We start from the raw sequence: 16,075 nt of genomic DNA, 5'->3' as shown, positions 1-16,075 counted from the left end.
TCCTTTCGTCACCCAGCTTCACTGGTCATGTTTCCTAGTGTTATCCCCCAGTATAGGTTTCTGAGTTTCTCAGTTCCCTGTCAGATATTTCATATCATTCTCTCCGTCCAAAATAAACAGGCTGCCTTTAGTTTATCCTTGCCAGCCTGTGAGTCTGCATTTGGGTCTTCTTTTTTCATAACAAATGATCATACTCCCCGCAGATTGTGATAGTGACACCTCCAGGCCATGCTGCAACTCTCTGGAGCTTTCCGCTCTTCAGGAACTCTCTCTGCAGGAGGGGGAGATACAGGAGAGGTGGAGGAAGATCTCAGCCTGGGCGTCTATTGTCTTATGTAGTCTGGAAGATGAGTGGATGGTGGGGTGGGTGCAGTTTTCTCTGTGGTGGGGTTGGGTGGACTGTCCCGGGCTCTGTGGGGCCGGGAGGCGCTGCTGCACTGGGCCCCGGTCTGGATGGGCCTGGGCCCCCTTTCCCTGGCGGGGCGCGGAGTATGGGGGTGTCACCAGGGTGCAGAGGAGGCTACCCCCCCTCTGTCCCCTTCTGGCTGCCTCTGCCTCAATTTTATCCCACAACTTAGACATTCACATTACTCACACTCTCATTACACATACATATAGGATCTTGGGGGTGGGCACAATACATGGATACATGGATACACGATACATGTACACCCCACCCCTGGTGTCGTTGCCCACCTCTCAATTTTAAATACACGTAGACATTGAGGGCTATCAGGAGGGACTATGCGCTTACCTGCTGCTCTCTGGCAGGTAGCTCCATGCCCTCCTGGGTTTTAAATGCACCTTAGAACACACATGCATCAACACTACAATGAGCGGGTTGAGGGAGGTTTGGAGTCTTCTCTCACCCCCATTCTCTGCGGCCTGCTGGAGCGGGGGGGCTAGGAGGAGGAGTTGGCCGTCCGACTGCGGTCTGGAGTGTGGGGCCTCCCTGCTGCTGCGGAGTTGGGGTGGTCTGCCTCTCCCCACCGCAGGGAAAAGGGTAACACTACCTGGGTCTGGGTGCAGTTCCCCCTTCCAGGGGCAAGGGTACCTAGACCCGGTTTGTAGAGTACGCTTGGGGAGTGTGATCGTGTGTACAGCGTCTCTTTATGTCTGTCTCCACGTTGGTTGAGTGTGGAGTAAGTACATATGAGAGCATGAGGGTGGGAATGGATGTTTGTGTCTGTGTGTGCCTGTATGTCTGTGTCTATATGTCAGGTTGGGTATCAGACACCACCTCTCTGGGGACATCTCAGGCCCTCCAAGGTTTGGAGGCCTATCTCCCCCTACCACCACTTCCCCTGCCAGTGGCGGACTCCCTCAGACATCGGTGCGTTGGTGGTTCTTTGTGTCCGGGGATGCGCGTCCAGGTACACACCGGTTCACTCCTTGGCGGCCGCTTATCGGGGCCTGGAGCCTGGGGCTCGCTCGGGCCACTTCGGAGGTGGGGGTGCCCCCGGCCTCTCGGCCTGGGGCTCGGTCACTCAGGCACGGCTGGCTGCCGGCGGAGCTCACGGGCGCGTCACTGCAACTCCCCCTGGCTTCTGCTCCGCGGCTGCTGAGTGAGCCCTCATCTGGGACTCTCCTCAGCTCTTTCTGGGACAGTGGCGCGGCTGCCCCTCTGTTGGTCTTCCTTGGTCTGTTGTGTTCTGGGGGCCTCTGGATGTCTGGAGTTTTGATCTCCTCCATACCTGCTTCATGCCCTGGAGGACGGGGCTGTGGCCCCCCCACACCCTCTAGCAGATCATTACATGAAGGAACCTTTTTAAAAAACAAGCGCGTCCATGCTCACAGGTGCTCACACACACAAACTTCACCCTTTTTGGCTCCTACCTCAAAGCACACTGTGTTCTGTTGATCTTATGTGCTGCACAATAATGTTTAATATTTAGTATTTACTGTCATATTCCCATATATCATTGTGATGTTGTTTATTCTATTACTCTTGTTCTCTTCTGCTTGTTTTCTTTTTTCTTTCTCAACAGGTGATCCAGGTGATTAATAGATGCATTTTTTTTCTTTTTTTTTTCTATGGTTTTGTGTCCAGATATCAGCGCTCACCTGGCTGGTACCAAGAAGGTTCAGCAAGTGCTCCCCAGACCTGGAGTCCTGGACAGATTCTTCCCAGACCAGCCTCAAGCTGTGCAGCAGATCCGAGCGACATTGGCTGACCTCTACACTCTAGACATGGTGAGACAAAGGGCACGGTTTTTTCATTGTTTGGAAAATTTGGCATTAGATAATCCTCACCTGGGTGTTGCTGTTCAGTGTAAGCAATATCATTTGCATTTTATTCCTCTGATTTATTTCTCTGTGGCGTTTATGAACTCGTATTTCTTAGGCTGGCTTTTAAGGAAGGAGAAAAGGTATGTATCAGTTGGCTGGGAAGAAAGATGGAGGTGGAAAGGATGTGCAAGCTATGGGACAAAGTTGCTGAGACTAGGTTAAAAAGAGGTGAGGATCAGTGAGCAGGAGTGTGGCTTTGTGCTGAAAAGAGCACAACAGATTGTTTGGAGAGAAGGTGAAGGAAAGTCAGCTGAAGCAAGACAGTTTGTGGAGTTTGTGTTGGACTGTATGTTATGCTGGGAGCCTGGGGATTAGTGCACTTTGATTCCAAGTTAATACTAACTAGTGTTTCTCACTGGTTTTTGGGTGGTGGAGTAAAAGGGATTGGTTGGTGGCTGTTTCTAATGTTAGCCTTTTCTTGGTTTTCTTACAGGCAGGGTAAAGACATGGTGATGAATGAGTGTGTGGGCAGACGCTGAGGACCAAGAGCTCAGGACAGTCAGACGGGGGTGTCGCAGCAGGAGTCACCGTGCTCGACAACCCTCTGCTGTCCTGAGATGTCAGACTCCTGCCTGCACATACAAACCACACTGAAGTCAAAGTTCCACCTGCACCTCCACCTGTTCTTGCAACAGCATGAAAACTGACAGAGGTGAGACAGAAGAAAAGTTCTTGTCTATTTTTTTTTTTTTTTTACTAAGTTAAGGAATTAAGTTAAGAAGAGTGATTAAATAAATAGTTTCTTGCATTTTTGATTTAATGATTGTGTTTAGGATTATTTCAGAAACATGTTTAGAGGATCTTTGTAAGCCTGTATTTACTTTAAAAGAAGGGAAGCACTTCTTCATCCTACAGAAAAGGTGACACATTACAGATGAGTTCATAAAAAGTGTCTCTGTCACTCTTTCAAGGCTCTGTCACTTTTTCTTTTGTACTGGAACAGCATGTTAAAGTAGGCCTAGGCTGCCATCTTGTGGGGGTTCTCTTTGATAAGTGGTGTGTTGCGTCAAAAGCGACTGACTATGACGCTCTGCGCGAACTAGTTTTGTTAGAGGACTTTAAGAAATGCATTCCTGAGCGTATTGTGCTGTATTTGAATGAACAGAAAGTGACGTCACTAACATCTGCTGCTGTTCTTGCTGATGAGTTTGTACTCACTCACAAAGCCTCATTTACTGACAGTGAGAAGCCACGGGTTAGCCCTGTGCAGCAGCGCCACACAGCTAAAGAGTCTGGGTCCAGGGAACACCGTGAATGTTTTTACTGTCATAAAACCGGACATGTGATTGCTGACTGTTTAGCATTAAAACGCAAAACATCACATGCTCGGCCACCCAAAGGGGTGGGTTTTGTAAAAGCTGAGGCCCGTCACGAGGACCATGAGTGTGGTGGTAGGGTGCCTGACCCCTGTTTCGAACCATTCATTTTTGATGGCTTAGTATCGCTAACAGACCACCCATCCGAGTTAAAACCTGTGCGTATTTTAAGGGACACTGGAGGTTCTCAAACTGTCATCCTCTCAAGTGTATTACCATTTTCTGCTAAAAGTGAATGTGGTTTTAACTCTGTTCTGCGGGGGATAGAGATGGGTTACGCTCCTAGACCAGTTCACAGAATTTTTATTAAATCTAGCCTTGCTACAGGATTTTTCCCTGTTGCCGTTTGCCCGGCCTTGCCAATAGAGGGTGTGGCCATGCTGTTGGGCAACGACATCGCAGGAGGGGTAGTGCTCCCTCGTCTGGAGGTTTTAGACAACCCCCTGAATCAGAAAACTTCTGATGTGTCTATGCACCCTGGGCTGTATCCAGCCTGTGCAATTACTCGAGCACAAGCTCGGAAAGATACTGATATTGCCCTCTCTGATTCTGTGTTGATGTCCTCGTTTTCCGGGGAGAATGATGTACCCACTAACAGAAACAATGTTCTGTCACCTCCAGACTCTGTGACGCCTGAGGAGCCTGATCCATTTCCTAAGGACTCCGTACTGCCCTTGACTAGAGATCAGCTGTCAGCAGCTCAATTAGCTGATGAAACAATAAAGAGCTGTTTCAAACGTATGGTAAGTGCTGAGCAAGCCAAAAAGGAGCAACAAGCCTATTTCATAGAACATGATGTTCTAATGCGTCAGTGGTCTCCACCAGGTGCAGAAGGTGCAGATTGGAGTAAGGTCAAGCAGATTGTAGTGCCCTCTGCGTACCGGCAGAAGATCCTGGCCCTTGCCCATGAAAGCCAGTGGTCAGGACACTTGGGCATCACAAAAACATACCAGCTACTATTAAAACATTTCTTTTGGCCTGGTATGAAGCGTGATGTTTCTAAATTTTGCAACAGTTGCCATGTATGTCAGATTGCGGGTAAACCCAATCAGGTCATACCCCCGGCTCCGTTGTGTCCCATTCCTGTAGTGGATCAGCCGTTTGACCATGTCATAGTAGACTGTGTGGGTCCACTACCTAGAGCAAAATCAGGAAAGCAATATCTACTCACGATAATGTGTGCCGCTACCCGCTTCCCCGAGGCTGTCCCGTTACATAAAATTACAGCGAGATCTGTCGTTAAGGCGTTGACAACCTTCTTTTCAGTGTTTGGCTTGCCTAAGGTCGTACAAACCGACCAGGGCTCGAACTTTCAGTCTAAGGTATTTCACCGTTTGGCACAAGCTACCCTAACTCTCAACTTAGCTAAGTGTGAGTTTGCCAAAGCTACTGTGACGTACTTAGGCAGGGAGGTGGGACGTGGACAGGTCCGGCCCATAGATGCCAAAGTGGAAGTGATTAAACAGTTTCCCACGCCTACCACCAGGTGTGAGTTACGTCGGTTTCTAGGGATGGTGGGCTACTACAGGAACTTTTGTAAGAATTTCTCCTCTGTAGTAAAGCCATTGACTGACCTGCTCAGCCCAAAGGTTGAGTTTAGCTGGTCGAGTGAGTGTCAGGATGCTTTTGAGAGTGCAAAAGCCCTCCTCTGCCATTCTCCTGTGTTAGCTGCACCTGATTTGACGCGACCATTCAAACTCGAGGTTGATGCCAGTGCTGTCGGGGCTGGGGCAGTGCTGTTGCAAGAAGACTTGTTGGGTTTGAACCACCCCGTTTGTTACTTTTCCCGCAAGTTCAATAAAAATCAGTTAAACTACTCCACCATTGAAAAGGAGACCCTGGCTTTGTTGTTGGCTCTTCAGCACTTTCACGTATACCTGGGGTCCAGCATGTTACCTCTTGTTGTGTACACCGACCACAACCCACTTGTGTTCCTGGCGCGTATGTTTAATCACAACCAGCGCCTTATGCGCTGGGCTCTGTTGTTGCAGGAATACAACTTAAGTATCCACCACAAAAAGGGGACTGAAAATGTTTTAGCTGACGGTCTGTCCCGTTTGTAAACATGTTTTACTGCTTTTGTCTTTTGTTGTTGTTTATGCTCTGTAACGTTGGCTTCAGCCCAACATAGTTGGTATTTTAAGGGGAGGGGTGTTACGGCCGCTGGCCTCAGGTGGCCCCGCCTTCCTCCATGGAAGCTACAGTGCTCCAGGACTCACGGGGGATTGGCTGGCCCGGACATATGCCCGCCCCAACTTCATGCGGATCCGAGCCTGTCAGACTACGCACACCATTGGCTGCCGCAGGAGCCTGGAGTACGACGGACAAGTGACACAGCTGTCTGCAGTTATGACAAGTGACACAGCTGACTGCAGTTAACTGATAGTATAAAAGGCTGAGGAGTCTTCATTCGTCGAGGGACTTGTTGATTTGAACAGACTGTACAGAGAGTCCCTCCCTTTTGCCTTCTGCCTGTGTTTTGTGTTGCCTCCTGCGAGACGTTTAGTAGAGCAGTGCTCTACTGGTGTTATTAATCGTGGTGTTTGCTTAAAGTTTCTCTGCTGCCTAGTGAGTTGTTTCACTAACGGATTTCAGTTGTGTTAATAAACCTTATGTTTGTCTTCCTATCTAACTCCTTGGTCTCTGGGCTCGTTTATGTTACGTCCGCTGCCGCCTAGCAGAGCCGGGCCGTAACATGTTACTACAACATATGAAATTGTGTTTCTATTGGAAATATAATTCAGCACCACTGAGCCGCTCTCTCAGTTACAAACTGAACCTGTTTTGTAGACGTATAAATCACTAAGTACAGTGAAGCTTTTGGTTTTGTAAAAGTGTTTCTTATTCTAAATGCATGTTGATTTTTATCAGGGTGAAGAGCAGTTAGCAGTGCATTCATGGACATCTTTAAACTATTAATTGAAGAATCTTTGGTCATGATGGCATGAACTAGAAGCGTGAGCTCCAGGTGAGACTGCACAGAACAACAAGTGTCCTTAAACTGCATCAACTGATGACGTCTTACAATTTTATTCCACTGTGTGTTTTTATCATTGAATGTTTCTGTCTTTGTGTACATGTAATGCAGACACTAAAGCTGTGCCAGAACTTCATGCTGAAGAGAAGGATTCTTTTAAAATGCATGGGGGAGCAAGCGAGTCAGATACCAAGGGCACAAAGATGAAGCAGGTCTGATCGGAAACCGTTTATTTCCAGGCCAGGGAGCACAAATAAAAACACCCTTAAAAGGTTCCCTCCTGCTCAACCGCGTCACTCCCTACGGAGAGAAGATCTACATGACCTTATCTGCGTATCTGGAGGTCAGCCGCTGCTCCGCCGTGTTGTACCTGTTTGTACGTGTTTTTAAGTCTCTTGATGTCATCGTGTCTAACACACACCTTTTATCTCCTCTCTGCAGCTGGACCATTGCATCCAGCCTGCCATTATCACCAAAGACATCTGCATGGTCTTTTACTCCAGAGACGCCAAGATTTCCCCACCCCGTTCTCTCAAGAACCTCTTTGGGACTGGATACTCCAAAACTCCTGACTGGTAAATCTGGGCTGCTGCACTGTGGCCATCTCTGTTTCACAATCAAAGATATCTGCCCTGTTACAAAGTTTCCTTGTTCAAAACTTCTGCTTCATTATAGCAACCGAGTGACTGGGATCTACGAGCTGAGCTTGTGTAAGATGTCTGACACTGGAAGCCCAGGTGAGCGGCCATGAAACATGTTTAAAGAACGGCAGCTGTTTTATCATAATTCTGTGGAGAGCTTCATCCTAATGAGGGCTCATGTCCTGAGCAGGGATGCAGAGGAGGAGGAGGAAGGTCCTGGACACATCAGTGGCTTATGTGCGTGGAGAGGAGAACCTGGCCGGCTGGAGGCCCAGAGGAGATAGCCTCATCCTAGAGCACCAGTGGGAGCTGGAGAAGATGGAGCAGCTGCAGGAGGTGGGGCCTTAAAAGATTCATAAAGAAATAAATCTGTTTAATATCGTAGAGGGAAAAATGACTTTTCAACTCAAAGACCAAAGTGCTATTCTAAAAAGTTTTTTCTTAGAGTACAGACTTTACATGACTAACCTCCCCTCTTCTCCCCACCTCACATTCGCCCCCATCTTTCGTCCAGGTGGAAAAGACCCGTCACCTTCTGGGAGAGGCGGCTCCCATGGGAACAGCTCCCACCACCAAGTCCCTGAGTGAGTCTCTGTCCCCCAGCGTGAGCTCCGGCACTCTGTCCACATCCACCTCCGTCTCCTCGCAGATCTCCAGCACCACCTTTGAAAGCGTGAGAAGGAGCTGGCCACCAAGGTGAGAAAAACGTGGGCTTAGTGGGCGTTCTTGTTGCTGCCTTCTTCCTTCTCTGCTCGGAGCTGATCGGTCTTGTTCCTGTTGTGTTGTAGTGCCTGCGCCTTCTGACACACACCTTCAATACTGAATACAAGCAGCTGGTGAACAGCATCAGTGACTGCAAGGTGAGAAATAATACAAAGAAATAAAAAAATAGCCTTTCTGTGTCACATCAGGGAGTTCCTATATTGACGTCTACCTCATCCTGCTGTTGTTTCACTTCAGCTTTCTCTCATCTCACCGATCGGACGTGATCCATCCGTGACGAGCTTCAGCAGTGCCACCCTCACCCCTTCCTCTACCTGCCCCTCTCTCTCGGACTCGCGCTGTGGCTCCATGGGCCAGAAGTAAACATATTTTTAGGAACATTGACCTCGATCTGCAAACGGTTATTGACAGGTTATCTATTTGATTCTAACTTGGTGTGATTTGTGTTAAAGGACCCCTGAGAACAGCTCACGTGCCTCCAGTCCCTCCTGCTCAGACTGTGAAAACTTCCCGATGGTTCCCACTCTGGAGACCTCCTACCTTGCGCGGGCTGCAAAGAACGAGTTCCTGAACTTGGTGCCTGATATTGAAGAAATGCGACCAGGGTGAGTAATGCCATATTAACCCAAATACTGTCACTATGACATGTGTCTCACAGACCAAATGTAAGTCGACACTCATGTTCTCTAGTTCAAGCAGAAATGATGTGGATCGATTCAAATTCCTGAGCCTGGATGATTTCAGCTGGAAACAAACCAACTCTGCTTCTTCCTCAGATAATTCAATTCAATTTTATTTATATAGCGCCAAATCACAACAAAAGTCACCTCAAGGCGCTTCATAGATACAGAGAAAAACCCAACAATCATATGACCCCCTATGAGCAGGCACTTTGGCGACAGTGGGAAGGAAAAACTCCCCTTTAACAGGAAGAAACCTCCAGCAGAACCAGGCTCAGGGAGGGGCGGGGCCATCTGCTGCGACCGGTTGGGGTGAGAGAAGGAAAACAGGATAAAAGACATGCTGTGGAAGAGAGACAGAGGTTAATAACAGATATGATTCAATGCAGAGACGTCTATTAACTCATACTGAGTGAGAAAGGAGACTGGAAAGGAAAAACTCAATGCATCATGGGAATCCCCGGCAGGCTACATCTATTGCAGCATAACTAAGGGAGGATTCAGGGTCACCTGGTCCAGCCCTAAATATATACTTTACCAAAGAGGAAAGTTTTAAGCCTAATCTTGAAATCTTGTCTTCTGAATCCAAACTGGAAGCTGGTTCCACAGAAGAGGGGCCTGAAAACTGAATGTGTTCACTGACCGGTGTTGCCAGCTTTGGTGGCTCGTCTCCCGCTCGAAGAGGACCAAAAAGAGAACAATACAGTGTTCAGCTGCCTGGCTGTGCTCTACACACACAGCCCTGCTCTGGTACAGTAAAAACCACATTTACATTTGTTTACATTTCCAATGTAGAGGATGAGTTTAGATCACTGTGGTCCAAGCTTGTCGTCAGTTATAGAAACTCGATGTTGCACAGGAAAGTGTGTTTCCTTACATTTATTTTGTGTTGACAGAAGTCTTTGATTCATATTGATTATTAAAGCGGGCTTTAACCTGTGGAGAAACACGTGTGCTCTTGCTCCTTCAAACGGTTTTCTTCAGAGATTTCTCACTGTTTGTACACATGCTGAGTGGCTAGTTTTGAAAACACTTACTTTACCTTTACTACTCTGCTCAGAAATGCAACCTGTGACCTTACACAGCCCAAAAACTTATCCTAAAACATAAATTAACAAGGACAGAAGCTTTTTACAAATGCTTCAACAGTGTAATTCTAACAAGGTATGCAATACATCTAATGTCAGTTCAGAGGTATGAAGTGATGACACTTTGACATCACTGAATAAAAGCAGTCTTGTCATAATAAGCTTTGCTGTGGACAGTTGGCGCATTCATGTTAAACTTTTTCTTACAAATAAAAAAGGTAATCAGATGTTAAGTTTGTTCAGTTTTAGTTGTTCTCATTGTGTTGCTCCTCAGATCTCCCGTTGTCCCTGAGCCTGACTAAAGCCCGGCAGCTTGTTTTCAGGGCATGGCAATGCAGATATGAGCTAAATGTGACACAGCAAAGAAAAATCAGAATCAAGAAACCCTGAGCTGACTTTCATGGCTGCAGACGTGACATTAAGAGCCTCACAGATCAAAAAAGTATGGGATTTAAACTGCTTCTAGACCTGCACACGTCTGTTTCCAGGGCAGGATATCCATTCCAGTGCAGCAGAAGGAGCGGTCAGTGTGGACCTCGGTGCTGTACAGGACCTCCTGGAGCTGCTTGTCTCCTGGCATCTGGGCTTTCACTCGTATCTGAAGGACAAAATAGGAAAATCAAGTTGCTCTCACTGTCACCTGATTTCCACAGACTGCCATCTGACCACATCCCTGCAGTTGGATCCCACCGCCGTACCTCTAGGATGGGTCTTCTTGTTGTCAACCCAAACCACCCTCTCCTTCAGCTCTGAGCTGAATATATACACATGATTGCTTCTTAAAAAACAAACAAAAACAAAAAAACGTCCCCACACGGAGTGAGACTCAGTCTTGGATGCCCAGATCAGCCAGTGTGGTGTCCAAGAAAGGGAAGGGTTGGTTTGCCAAGTTGGGCTGTACCTCGATGGGCAGTGTCACCAACATGGGGATATCCTGCTCCAGTCTGACGCGCAACATCTTGTTGTGGGACCCCGGGAGCTTCCTGTCTGCCGATCCGCCTCTCCGTCGGCCTGCTCCACAGTCGCCGCCTCCTCCAGAGAGCGTTTTGTGTCGTCTGCTGCCAGCTTGACTTGCTGATCTTTATCTCAGGAGGCAGTGGGTTTTTACCCTCTCCCCCTTTGATCCTGTGCGTTATCGTTTAAAACTCGCTATCTGCATCTTTTGGCTCCAGCACGTCTTTATTGTTAGAGTTGTTGCTTGCTGTGTTCTTCTGCAGGGTGCTGATGATTCATTGTTCTGCTTCTTCTGATGGTAAACGCCTCTGGAAAGCCTGAATATGTGAGCGCGTCTGATTCATACAGAGTTCTGCTCTGCCCCCCCGGACTGATATATGCAGCCAGTGTGAATGTGTGTTATGTATCACTCACATGTTAGGTTCATTAGACTGACACAAGGGTGATGCACGGATGTTGGTGTTTTTAGGGCCAAGTGTGAAAGTGGAAGAAAGACAATTTCTTTTGAAATGTTAAAAGAATGTTGGAAATTTGATCAGAATACAGTAAAAATGAAAGAAACAGATATTTTTCTCAGATCATTGTGTTAAATTGTCATAATCGCCGTGTTCTCTTTAAGACTATCAGCTCTACTCTAAACAACCCTGAAAGCCTCTGCTGACACATGTCATCAGTTCCTTTCTTTCTTTGTAAACAAGGTCGAGTCTGTCAGGTCAGCAATAGTACTTCCTACAGATGACCCATCAGTGTTTATTCCATGACTGTAAACATGTTTCCATTTGTCACTTCAGTCTTTACTCTGAAATACAGGAAATGACATCATGGCTCAAAATCTTTGTCGTTCAAACAATTCTTTATTTAACAATATTTTAACTTCATTTAACAAAATACATTCAATAAAAACTTAAACAACAGAAAACTGATTTTTAATCCAACCACTGAAAAAAAAAGGTAACGACTGAACACAAACAGAAGAACAATTTATAAAGATTAAAATGGAACTACAGGAAGTTTGATTCACAGCCTCATTTGAACTTTAACTTAAACTTAAGGAGAGCCGACCTGAACTCTGTGGAGCCTGATCTCCAGGGTTTTAAGTTGGACTCTGAAACCAGAGGATGTTTCTCTCTCTTCAGATTCACTCTGATCCTGTGATGGGAATGATTTCAGCCCTGCGTGATCGCGCTGATGTTTGCACAGAGCAGATGATGAAGTGAATGTTTTGGCACAGTGGTAACAGTGAAACAGTTTATTAGTAACGTGGGATCGTTTGTGTGCAGAGTATGAACTGAGATTACTGAAGCTCTTGTCACACTGCTCACAGCTGTAGTTTCCTTCCATGTGTGTACGTTCATGCTCGTTACGATTACTTGAACGTGAGAAGCTTTTGTCACAGTGTCTGCACTTGTATGGTTTCGCTCCTGTGTGGACTCGTTTGTGTCTTTTAAGGTGACTTGCAGTGGTGAAGGATGACCCACACTGATCACAGAGGTGCTTCTTGACCCCACTGTGAAAGAGTTCATGTTGTTTTAAGTCACTTGATGTGGGGAAGCTTCTCCCACATTCTTTGCAGTATTTCAGTTTGTCTCCAGTGTGTTTACGTTGATGTATTTTTAGGCTGGCTTGGTGACTGAAAGTTTTTCCACAGATGTCACAACGAAAGTCTTTCCCACCACCACAGCGATGACAGGGTTGAGAAATGGATCCATCTGTGTCGCTCTGCTTCTAAACAAAGACACAAAGACAGTGTAAGTCAGTCCTTCAACACTTTTATCCTGAAAGTCGCCTGAAATAAAGAGCATCTCTGCAGACGTCCAATTACATTTTACTGTTTCAATTAACACACTCAGTTTACTGGGCTACAATAACTACAATACTACCACCATAATACTACAGCAATACTTATTTAATATTACAGTAACATCTGACTTACACTTAAATGAAATGAAAACCTGAATAATGGCTCAGAGCTACTCTTCGGTGCAGCAGAAGTGCTAACATGCTAACACAATTTAATGAGCAGACTTGTTCCAAACAGTCAGACTGAACTTACAAGAATAAAATAAAAATACAAACCTCACAGTAACTGCACTTGTAGAGTCTCTTTCTGGTGTGGATCTGTTGGTGTTTTCTCAGGTACTGTGGAGTTTTAAAAGTCTTCTCACACAGGTCACATTGATAAGGTCTCTCCTCAGTGTGGGTAAACATGTGGTGTTGTAACTGTGTGTCTGTTGTAAAGTATTTACCACACTGATCACACCAGTACACATCTTCTCCGGAGTGAATGCGTAGGTGTATATTTCGGCTCCATAGCTGGCTGAAGGTTTTTCCACAGATGTCACAGCTGTATGCCTTAACTCCAGAGTGGGTAACTAGATGTCTCTGCAAGTGGCTACTTCGAGTAAAAGCTCTGCCACACTGATCACAGCTGTAAGCTTTAACTCCACTGTGGACGACTTGGTGTCTTTTCAGGGAATTCTTCCAGGAAAACGACTTTCCACACAAGTCACAGCTGAACGGTCTCTCTCCAGTGTGGATGAGCTGATGTTGTTTTAGTTTAAACTTCCAGGTAAAATCCTTCCCACACTCGTCACAGGTGTATTTTTTCTCTCTCTTGCTTCTGTGAGGTTTGTCGGCCTCCTGAGAGTGCTGACTTCTCGGTCCATGTTGGTCCTGCAGTGACAGAGATACAGAGTCAGTGAGTGAAATGCAGTCATTGAACAAACTGAAGCTTCAAACTCCCTCCATTAACACTAGTTTTAAACCTGAAGGTGGAGTGTGGCACCAAACACCACCAGAACCTGAACGACTGCAGGTGCTGATAAGTTGCGGTCGCGGTATTTCAACATCTAGTTAGCAATACAGAAGACGAGCGAGAATAAATGGAGTAATATTTTTTACGTGGCAGGTAATTTCAAATGCAGCGATTCTATCAGCCCAACAAACATCAGTAAACACACAAACTGTTTGTGTGCAGTTTGTCTCACAATGTGATGTAAAGACTGCAGTAAAATCCTCTGCAGGTTAGTGCAGGATAAGCAGGCAAGTTTACTGTAATGTGATGGATTTAAGTAAAGAACAGTGTGTGACTGGTGCACAGTGACTGTGGTGCTCATGTCAGAGTTAGATTACATCAAGTGTAGCAGAGATTAACTTAAACTTAAGCTCATGATGCTGACATTCATTCACTGAGCTCCACCCACATACCAACAGTTTAGTGTCTAATATAAAGACAGTGTACTGTCAGTGTAGAGAAAGGAAATCAGCCAGGACAACTCATGAAACATCTGCAGACATCTGGATGAATTCACAGAGAGCAGCAGGTCAGCTGATCACAGCCTGTACATTAAAAAAAATCTACTGGAGCTCTCAATAGAAATGATTGTGAGCTGTGACCCTTTTCCCCACACTGAGCCACTACAGCTGATTTTAGGGTTGAATCCTGCTGAATCCCACTTTAACATCTTCCTGCTCATTTTGATGTTTAGAGGCAACGTCACCGTCTAAGATGTAGGCATTGTATACATTGTATACATTATTTCTACATTACATTAATATTGCACAAGGTTCACTTAGTTTAGCATAAAATATACATATCAGTACTTCAGCTTTTAATGGAGTATTTCTTAACACTAGTATCTGTCACCTTCTGTGTTGAGCTCATTGTTTTCTCTGCAGTGGCTGAGCTGAGTCCAAGTAGCTGAAATTTCCTCTGCTGCTCCGTCAGACTCTTCTCCTCCTCCTGATCAGCTGGGACACAAAACAGAACTTTGTTAAGCTCCACACTGCACTGAAGAGTCAAAGTGTCTTATATGTTCATCTGAGAACACACAGAACACATTTTAGCTTCCTTGGGTGGACAACTTGTTTGAAACAAACACAAAAGGTTTGAACACCGATACCAAATTCAGCAGTATGGCACACCAGTACCAGGAGAGCAATTCCTCTTTAAAATATGCCCTGGCCAAGAAAAAACCCGACAATATACGTGTGCCGTGAGAAATGATAGATAGATAGATAGATAGATAGATAGATAGATAGATAGATAGATAGATAGATAAAATTTATTTCAAACATGCAAATATAATTGAAATAACAACAGAAAAAAATAAAAATAACAAAACTTAAAAATCATCAAGTTTTCATGTAAATATCTATGTCTACAGAATGTGTGTGCTCGAAAAGGAGTAGGATGAAGTTTTCTTGTTCCTACCCCCTTATTTCAAATTTCATTGCTTACAAATCCATATCCAGGATTCAACATTATTTGATCATATATTTAACTATGTACAAGTCTAACACATTGAACATACACAAATAAAACCATTTTCAGCACGTAAACCAGAACAACAACAAACTACATTTTTTACATAAACTAATCACTCTGTTTATAACAGCCGCTTAATCTCTGAGTTTATTTTCTATCTATGTGACAAAAACCTTAATGAACACTTAAGGTTGGGTTACTCAGGCCTTGATTTATAAAAAATGAGGACACAATGAGACAACTCAGTCACTGAGAGGAAGATTTCCTATATTCATGCAATTTATTATTTTTTGAACAATCCTGTGAATTTTTGTATTGATGTACTTGTCTTGATTTCATCTGTATATCCGAGTGGGTGTAGAAATCTGAGCCATCATCTGAGTAAGCCTCATCACAACTTTGCGCTGATAAAGGCAGCTGTGTTTTAGCCTGGAACACATTTATTTTTACATTTCTCATAAATGTATTTCATTATAGCACTTTTACCGCCAACATGTTGGGTCTTTTGGAGCCGGAAGTGACCTTATATGGAAGAAGGGTGGCGCTAGCTAGCTTAGTTAGCAAGCTGCATTCATAAGCTGTGCAGGTGCCACAGAGATGCTAAGTAGCCTTAATAACAGACTAATAAAACAACACAAACTCTGATTACAATGAGCTCATTTAAAAGCTTTCTTCTAATAAAATTCTTTTCTTCTCTGTGTTTCACAACCTTTTGCTGATATCTTTCTGTAAATTAGTTTAAAGCAGCTTGAGTCAATTTAGTCAGATTTTTTTTTTCCAACTTGTTCACAAAAACTTGAGAAGAGACACCGAGGAGAGCAACAGAAAGCCTCATTCAGGAGCTAAACTCAAGATTAACTAGACTCGGATTAATATTAGCTCGGTGCTTACCTTTAAATCAGTCTTGACAATAATCGGAGAGAAAAACGCCATAAAGCGGGAACTCGGCTTCTTCTTCTTCTGCTCTTGTATTTTTTGGCGGTTAAAGCTTTAAGGCGCATTACCGCCACCTGCTGGACTGGACTTTTCATGTCCCAAACATCATCAATTGGGCACAAATTTGTTGGAGTTTCTGTTAATAAAAAAGATGGAATTCAAGGATCTTGTTATTTGGTTTGTTCGTTTTCACCATTTACTCTA

General features: G+C 45.1%; 2 protein-coding genes across 2 annotated transcripts; one reads left to right on the top strand and one right to left on the bottom strand.

Moving 5' to 3' along the window:
- Positions 1-6,713: 6,713 nt before the first annotated feature.
- LOC147322612 (kinesin-like protein KIF1B) lies at positions 6,714-7,923 on the top strand. The gene is made up of 5 exons (XM_086307144.1): positions 6,714-6,925; positions 7,024-7,157; positions 7,258-7,319; positions 7,414-7,559; positions 7,738-7,923. Exons 1-5 carry the CDS (start codon positions 6,902-6,904, stop codon positions 7,921-7,923), a joined length of 552 nt encoding a protein of 183 aa, XP_086163270.1. The 5' UTR covers positions 6,714-6,901.
- Positions 7,924-11,579: 3,656 nt separating this feature from the next.
- Positions 11,580-14,458, bottom strand: LOC147322611 (uncharacterized). Its single transcript, XM_086307115.1, has 3 exons — positions 14,315-14,458; positions 12,745-13,341; positions 11,580-12,393 (listed from the first exon to the last, which is right to left on the bottom strand). The coding sequence occupies exons 1-3, from the start codon at positions 14,330-14,332 to the stop codon at positions 11,716-11,718; spliced, it is 1,293 nt and encodes a 430-aa protein (XP_086163241.1). The 5' UTR covers positions 14,333-14,458; the 3' UTR covers positions 11,580-11,715.
- Positions 14,459-16,075: the final 1,617 nt, after the last annotated feature.

The sequence above is a fragment of the Aulonocara sp. 'chitande type north' Nkhata Bay genome, linkage group LG9, assembly GCF_057382095.1.
Source record: "Aulonocara sp. 'chitande type north' Nkhata Bay isolate Kocher_YH1m ecotype deep benthic linkage group LG9, A_spYH_male_GT1.1, whole genome shotgun sequence".
Lineage (NCBI taxonomy): Eukaryota > Metazoa > Chordata > Actinopteri > Cichliformes > Cichlidae > Aulonocara > Aulonocara sp. 'chitande type north' Nkhata Bay.
Note: the sequence above shows the minus strand (reverse complement) of the source record. Positions and strands in the feature narration are given on the sequence as shown.